We start from the raw sequence: 8,186 nt of genomic DNA on the forward strand, positions 1-8,186 counted from the left end.
GCCCAGGAGTTGGAGGTTGCTGTGAGCTGTGATACCACAGTACTCTACCCAGGGGGACAGCTTGAGGCTCTGTCTCAAAAAAAAAAAAAAAAAAAAAGCTGACAGTTTAATGTTAATACGTTTATCCTTTACATTTTATCTAAATATCTTGAGTCAAAGTCACTGATGCATCAACCGAGTACACATGTATCTGTGAGTGGGTCTCCAGACAGAGCTGCCTTCTTGGAAGGCCTGCAGGTAGAAGCTTCCACAACCCTGCTATCAGCCCCTATGGCTTGCGGTTTGAGGGGTTTGTGTGCATGGGGATGGAGGAGAAAGACCCCCTTACCTTGAGTTTGGGAGAGTAAGGTGGGCCAGCCCCTGAATGGCCTCCATGCTTTTTCTCATGCTCTGGTTCTCGCAGCTTTATGGGAGGCAGGCCTCGGGCCTGGCCAGAACCCTTGGCAAAGTGGACATAGTGCTGGAAGTTTCGGCGACTGGGATCCTGGGAGAGGAATAGGGGAAGTTTCTTTTGGGGGGGGGGTGCTTCCCTTTTCCCTGAAGTCCCAGAAAGGTAGTGGGGGTCCAGGCTTATTTCTAGACATCATCCCCACATCCCTGTAGTTGAGCTGCACCCCCTCCACTCAAGCCAGTTCGGTATGGCTGCTCCTGCCCTGAATCACAGAGGCTACTGCCAGGGAAGCCAGGCTGAGTGGGCAGTGGCAAGCTGGTCCAGCTTCCCAGCAGGTCTGGGACAAGAGCAGGGCCTCCTGCAGAGTAGGAGCAAGCAGAGGCCCACAAATGCCTGGGCTCTGGTGTGTGTACCCCAGTATCTCCTACTTACGTGTGTGCTCTCCGTGTCATGGGCTTGCAGGGACAACACACAGTGCACACTAGTCTAGGTCCCCACGATCTCCTTGTTTGTTACCAGCCTCCAGAACACGTGGGGATGAGGGCACACACATGTGCAGCCTCCTCCCCAGGGGCGTGCAGCCTGTATTCTATCCATTTGGGAGTGGCTACCCTTCCGTGTAAGAGGCTGAGGCCACGGCCAGAAGTCTCCTCCCAGGGCAGGCCTGGTCACATTCCTTGATTCGCCTGTGGCCTGAATTACCCCACTTACTTCCTAGTTTCCCTTCCCACCCACAACTTGGGAGAGTCCCCATCTCCAAAGGCCAAATCCTCCTCCAATGAGGCAGGGGATACCCCCAGTCAGCAGAACTGTCCTCAAGGAGGAGGGGAAGCCTGAGCTGAGGCACAGACTGGAGCTCTGCTTCCACACCCCTTTCCTTGGTTCAGGATTGGAGGAGAGCCAGGCGGGTGGAGCCGGGGTGGAGCTGAGGCAGGCACCCTACACCTCCTCCCTGGGGCATAGGAACACCTGAACCTTTGCTCTTCCTCAGTCCTGACTCAGAGGGAGGTGAGAACCTGGGAGGTGCTAGCTCCAAGGTTTGGTGACCTTACCTGCAGCGCTGTGCCTCAGACCTGTCTGACAGCACCTCCTCTGCAGGCCTGGCTTCTCCTGGCTCTCTCTCTGCCTCTCCTGTCCTATCTGTCTGGGACTAGGGTGTGAGGTCCTGGGAGCCTGGCCAAGGCACTACCCTCCTCTCCCCCACAACCAAGGAAAGAAGAGTAGGGTAAGGGACAGGAAAAGAACAGCCTATGAACCTGCAAGGGCACAGAGACTCCAAAGCCTGGGTATCCTCCCTCTGCCCCACCCCACATCACCCTCAGGCACAGCCTGGACTCACAAGCACAGGACCTCCTCCTCGGTGATGGAGACTGGCAGCAGTGCTCTGAGTAGAGACTCGGTGGCCGCCCCCGTAGGTCTCAATGAGGGAGGCCACGTGTCCATGGAGGGGGCCCTCATCTGGAGGACTAAGGGCCTGCATCCCTTCTCTCCTGGGTTACCTCCAAAGAGTCATAGCTCCCTGAGGTTGCAAGAGAGAAAAAAAAATGAGAGGGACACCCTAGGTCAGTGAGTGGAACTAGGCTGGAGACAAAGGTGGGAGGGAAAGAGAAAGGTGGAAGAAGAGAGAGCCAAGGGCTTGGTCACTTACTAGTGAAGGGTGGGAGAGGCTGCCTCACCTATGACTTGGTAGGGTAGGGTAGGTCCAGGCACAGGCTGGGTGGAAAGCCCTTTGGGGATCTACCTTCTTCCTCACATGTGTGCACGTTTGGGGTACAGACTCCTACACTGGCTTTCAAACGATGCTGCAGTCCTAAGAGTAGATGGGAGCAAGGGTCAAAGACAGGTCCTTGGCCTTCTGGATACCTCCAGTTGGAAAGATTCCCCTTGTATCTAGAAATCTCCTCTCCCCTTCCTCATGCATAGACTGGGAAAAGCTGCAGGAGGGCAATGGGTGGGGAGGTCGAGTGAGGTGGCCAGAGACAGCCCAAACTGCCCATTTTTGCATGCCTGCAAACTAAAAATAATTTTTACATATAGTATTTATTTATTATTATTAATTTTTTTTTTTGCAATTTTTGGCCAGGGCCAGGTTTGAACCCACCACCTCCAGTATATGGCACCGGTGCCCTACTCCTTTGAGCCACAGGCACCACCCTTTTATTTTTATTTTTGAGACAGAGTCTCATTTTGTCACCCTGAGTAGAGTGCTCTGGTGTCATAGCTCATAGCAACCTCAAACTCTTGGGCTTAAGTGATTCTCTTGCCTCAGCCTCCCAAGCAGTTGGAACTATAGGTGCCCACCACAACACCTGGCTATTTTTAGAGACAGGGTCTCACTCTTGCTCACGCTGGTCTCCAACTCCAGAGCTCAAGCCTCAACCTCCCAGAGTGCTAGGTTTGCAGGAGTGAACCACCACACTGGGTGTACAGATGGTATTTAAATAGTTGAAACAAACCAAAAGAAAAACAGTATTTTGCGACAAGTAAGAATTATATGATATTCAAATTCAGTGTCCATAAATGAACTTTTATTGGAATATGACTTTATTGGTTTACTCATTGTCTATGTATTCTTTCCTGCTAGTTGTGACAGACTGTACAGGTCACTAAGTAGATAACATTTACTGTCTGGCCATTCACTGAAAATTCTGCGCACCCCTTGGCTGGCTCCTCCTGGCCACAGACAAGGAGGCAAGTGGCGTCAGCTACCAGGCCACTGGCCTGTAGAGATCAGCCAAGTGGACTAAGAATCTCTCCCGGCCTGTGGGAGTACCACCGTGGGGCTGGGAGCCCTTCCCCTAAACAGGAGGGAGGACCCACCCACTGAGTGGTCAGGGCCTGGAGGAGAGCGGAGGTGGGTACTAGGTGGGCCTGAGGCCCCTCCTTAGCCCTCCTCTTACTTTCTCTTTGATTTGTGAGTAGAGGAGGAAAATTGTCATTGTCTCCCCTGACCCTTCCCAATAATCGTCCCTGTTGAGGCTGGCTCTCTCGTGCTTCCCCACCCAGTGTCCTTTCTCGGCTCTGACCCAGCTTCTCTACCTCCCACCTGCGAGAAGTCGGGCTTTCCTCCGCCCCCCGCCCCAGTTCTCAGGCCTGGGTCCCCTGCCCGCGCCGCCCCCGTCCGCCCGGCCCTCCCGCCGCCACTCACCTGTGCTCGCAGGTGTCCCAGCGCCCGCTGCCCGCACTGCCGGCCCCCGCCCGCGGGGCCCCCTCGTCACCGTCTACTCCCCCGGCGATGCCCGGGTTCGGACTGGAACGCAACGGCCCGTGGGACCCGAGCAGCACTGGGCCGGGAAGGGAGGGGACAGTGGCGGCAGGGGGCGGAGACGAGGGCGGCACCGCCCCCCAACCCCGGCTCCTCTGCCTCCAGCTCCGGGGCCCAGCAGGGGGGCCCTAGTGATAGAGGAGCCCCAATGCAGCCGCCACCTCCCTGACAAGGATTCCTCACTTTGCAATGCCTTCTTCCTCTCCTCCCTCCTCACCTGAACTAACCACCCACCTGGCTGAGCCGAAAGGCTGGAACCACGCACCACCCGCGCCCTCCGCTCGCGGCCAGACCCTGCGAGGCGCCAGAGTAATGAATCCGTGTGAGAGGAGGTGGCAGAGAGCCATGACCAGGGACTTGTAGCAGGCGCCCACCTCCCTTTCTGAGCGCAGTAAATGGCCACCTGTCCCGGTCCTCCCGCTGCCTCGATGACGACCATTGATTAACCGGAAAGGGGAGCCGGCAGAGAAGCAGCTGCTAACAGAAGGGGCGTGGACCCCGGGACCCTGGGCAGCTACGTGAGCTCTCCAGCTGTGGAGTACAAAGGGTGACCCTTATCTCTTAGTGGGTCCCTCTCACTGTCATAGTAGTTGTTGGAAACCTGTCTCTGGACTTTGCCTTCTCTCCGGGGATGAGACCAGGTGCCAGGCTGAGGCTGACCAGCCATTCCTCCCATTACCTGAGACTGTGGTGGGAGAAGAGGGGTGTCAAATGAGGACACCCTCCCACTTCACTGGCAAATGAGTTTCACAGGGACCACTCAGCACCCACAGTGGCTGCTACCATAGAAACTGCAGAAGGAAGGGCACTTGCTGGGCAGTCCATGAAAGGACCACATTTTCAAAGTCCAAGTCATGCCACTTCATCCAACAGAAGAGTTGGGTGTTTGAAATCAGAAGTATCCTCAGGATGTGTGATCATCACAATCTTACAGTCATGAAGTCCAAGACCCTGTGGTGGGAATGGGGCAGGTACAAAGCCTCCGCCCCTTTGTCTGCCTGTGGTCTCCTTCTTGCCAGTGACCTTAAGTGATTGACACAACTCCTTAGATCAGCAGAGCTTCCTGGAGTTCATGAACCACTTTCAGAAGCAGAATCTCCAGGGGTTGCCAGGTCCCTCTCCTGTCTAGCATATTAAACACAAATGATCTGCATATTCTAGTCTTTGCTGTGACTCTGATGACTCTATTATGTTTGGGAGAGAACTATTTATCACTTGGTATTGTCTAATTTTGCACTCCCTGTCCCCATCTTCAAATTTGCCCTCCAGTGTTCTTTTTTTCTGAGCTTGCTGTTGTGTGATTGCTCTGTTGGTTCCAAAGAATCCTCTGTATCTCTGTTCCTGGATCATCCTACCTCCTGGATCCTGCCTCCCACTGGTGGTGGGACCAGATTTAAAGGGAGAATTCGGGGGTGGGACAGGAACTGCAGTGGCAAGAAACTATAGTGTTTTCTTTATCCCTCACCCTTTCCTCTTCCCGTTCACTGTGTGTGTGTATTTATGTTGTGAGCTAGATAGACAGACAGAGAGAGAAATCCAGGGATGATAAGAGTAACCACGAGGAAGAGTTAATAAACCAGGAGGTGGTGATTACTGGCAGTATTAAATAACACCCTAGAGACAGCTGGTGCCAAAGGCCCCTAGCTTTTCCTCTCAGTGTCTCCCAGGAGGTAGAAGGAGGAGTAAGAGGGAAATCCAAATTGGGAGAGCACCAAAGACAAGCCCTGACTTACAGCACTCTGGGGTGAGCTGGCTAGACAGGGCCAGTGGACCCCAGAGAGATAACCCTTTCACTTCCCTTAAGGCTGAGGTCTAATCTCTGCCTGCCACTGCCCCCAGGGCCTGTCTTCAGCCTGCTTGGGAGGAGAGGTTCCCAGGGAAAGCTGGAGTCTAGAAGCCAGAGGTGTGGCCAAGTCCAGGTGTGGGCTGGGAGGCGGGACACCTGTGTTTTTTGTGTGCTCTATTCTGGCCTTGTCTGATCGCTGGTCTCACAACTTCTCTCTGCACAGCCCCTTCTATGCTGTGGTGAGCAGACTCCCCTGGCAGGCAGCAGGCCCAGGGAGCTGAGTGAATTCTAAAGAGTTAATAAGTTGGATGTGTGGCCTCTACGGAGTGAGGCTGGGGACACCTGGATACTTATCTTTCTTCCTGGTTGCCCTGCACCTTCCTCACATCTCTAGTTTGAGTCATACCCCTCCTCCATGCTAGATACACAATGTTAGGACCCCAGTTTGACCCAAGAACTGATGAGAAAGTATCTGTCTGTCCAGGGTCCTCCAGCAAAGGATCAAAAGCTTCCGTTGGAGAGCAGCCTCAGGGTAGCTTTCTGGGTTTGGCACAGGGGACTCACTGGACAGGAAAGTCAGGGAGACTCCCTGGAGTCCTGAGCTCTTCCCAGCCTGTACCCAGGCAGGGGCGTGGACCATCTAGGCTAAGGAAATGCTGGCAGGCATGAGCAATCGGAGGCCGCTAGTAGGGGCTTATGTCCTCCTTACCCCCAGTGGGGAGAGAACTGAGGCCTTGAGCTGGAAGGTGCCAGGTCATGTGAGGCAGATAAATACCAGGAAGCCAGGCTACCAGGCCCAGCTTCTTATGCCCTAGACTGGGACTGGCGCCCCCTCCTTTCCTTCCTTTCTTCTTTCTTCCCTTCCCTTCCCTTTTTCTTCCTTCCTTCCTTCCTTCCTTCCTTCCACATTTATTGGCAGTGCTCACTCATACATGGTACTAGGAATATAGAAATGAGTAAGAGACATTTCCTGACCTGGGCAATAGAGCAAGACCCCCTCTCTATAAAAATAAAAATTAAAAATTACTGATGGGGTATAATGTACACTATTTGGGTGATGGGTACACTACAAGCCCAAACATCAGCATTATACAATATATACATGTAACAGGATTCAATTGTATCCCCTAAATTTGTTAAATATTTTAAAAAAGGAAACAAATTAGTCTGGTGTGGAGGTGTACACCTGTAGTCCAGGCTACTCAGGAGGGTGAGCCAGGAGTCGGAGGTTGCAGTGAGCTATGATTGCATCACTGTACTCCAGCCTGAGCAAAAAGTCCTCAAAAAAATAAATAAATAAATAAAAGGCTGTGTGTGGTAGCTCACTCTGCAATCCTTTTTTTTTTTTTTTAAGAGACAGAGTTTCACTTTGTCACCTTCGGTGGAGTGCCATGGCATCACACAGCTCACAGCAAACTCCAACTCCTGGGCTTAGGCAATTCTCCTGCCTCAGCCTCCTGAGTAGCTAGGGCTACAGGCACCCACCACAACGCCCAGCTATTTTTTGTTGCAGTTTGGCTGGGGCCGGGTTTGAACCTGCCAACCTCGGTATATGGGTCTGGTGCCCTACTCACAGGTGCCGCTTCTTACTCTGTAATCCAGTACTCTGGGAGGCCAAGACAGTAGAATCCCTTGAGCTCAGGAGTTCAAGACCAGCAGTGAGCAAGAGTGAGACACTGTCTCTACTAAAAATAGAAAAAAAGTAGCCAGGCATTGTGGCGGGCTCCTATAGTCCCAGCAATTTGGGAGGCTGAAGCAGGCGGATTGCTTGAGCCCAGGAATCTGAGATTGCTATTAGCTAGGCCAATGCCACAGCACTGTAATCTGACCAACAGAGTGAGGTTCTGTCTCAAAACAAAAAAGAAATTGAGGAAAGGCAGGCTTTCCTAAAGGCCTCCTGAGAGTCTGCCCTGAAGGCTCCAATGGGGACATTCTGCCCTTCAACGAGATAGTCTCTGGGTGGTGGCTTAGGTGGGCAAATCCCCTTCCTGGTCCTTGAAGACCTCCACAATTAGACTCCAATTATATTTCCTGCCTTTCATCTGCTGACTACTTCCCTCCCTGCTTCTAACTGCCCTGGCCACTGTGCTTCCTTAAAAGGCACTGCTCTTATTCCGCCTGAGTTTGCTGATATTTGCACATCCACCCATGCCCTTCACTAGTCCACAAGGGCAGGAACCAGTCCCTGGCACAGGCCTGGCATCAGTGTTTGAGGATTGAACTGAACTGATTTGTGAGGGGACCAGATGGAATCAACTTGCAGGCAGATAGATTTGTCGGCATGGTCCTCTCACCTCCCCTGTCCAAAGGAACCACCTTTGTGTTTTAGATACCCGGATTTTCCCATGACTTCAGTTTGACATTCCTCATTCATTACTGCAGCGTCTGCATTTCCTTTATGCTCCCTCACAGTGGTTCTCAACCTTCCTAATGCTGCAATGTATTTTCATTGTTACAAAGGGGTCGCGACCCACACAGGTTGAGAACCACTCCAAGTTTCCTCACCCCTTGAGTCATATCCCTCCTCCATGCCTCAGTTTCTCCCCCAGTGCAAGACACTTCTTGTCAGGCCCCAGTTTGACCCCAAAGCTGATGAGAAGGGTCTGTCTGACCTGGATCCTCCCGTAGGAGATCAAACACTTCCACTGGAGAGCAGCCTGAGGGCAGCTTTCTGGGGTTGGCATACCAAACACGCCTCATAAATTTACCTCATGGGCCCATTTTGCCACATAGGTGGTGTTTTC

At 52.9% G+C, this 8,186-nt stretch overlaps 1 protein-coding gene and 1 pseudogene across 1 annotated transcript in view; both read right to left on the minus strand.

Moving 5' to 3' along the window:
- PLEKHG6 (pleckstrin homology and RhoGEF domain containing G6) overlaps nt 1-3,562 on the minus strand; it is an 18,243-nt gene extending 14,681 nt beyond the window's left edge. Inside the window, exons 1-4 of the mRNA XM_003796414.2 lie at nt 3,540-3,562; nt 2,068-2,201; nt 1,731-1,910; nt 329-484 (exon numbers count right to left, since the gene is read on the minus strand). Of these exons, the coding sequence (XP_003796462.1) occupies nt 329-484; nt 1,731-1,871 (297 nt within the window). The 5' untranslated portion in view covers nt 1,872-1,910; nt 2,068-2,201; nt 3,540-3,562. The remainder of the gene's footprint in view (nt 1-328; nt 485-1,730; nt 1,911-2,067; nt 2,202-3,539) is intronic.
- LOC100956205 overlaps nt 3,223-8,186 on the minus strand; it is a 54,908-nt pseudogene continuing 49,944 nt past the window's right edge.

The sequence above is a fragment of the Otolemur garnettii genome, unplaced genomic scaffold, assembly GCF_000181295.1.
Source record: "Otolemur garnettii isolate 467f Iridium unplaced genomic scaffold, OtoGar3 scaffold00104, whole genome shotgun sequence".
Lineage (NCBI taxonomy): Eukaryota > Metazoa > Chordata > Mammalia > Primates > Galagidae > Otolemur > Otolemur garnettii.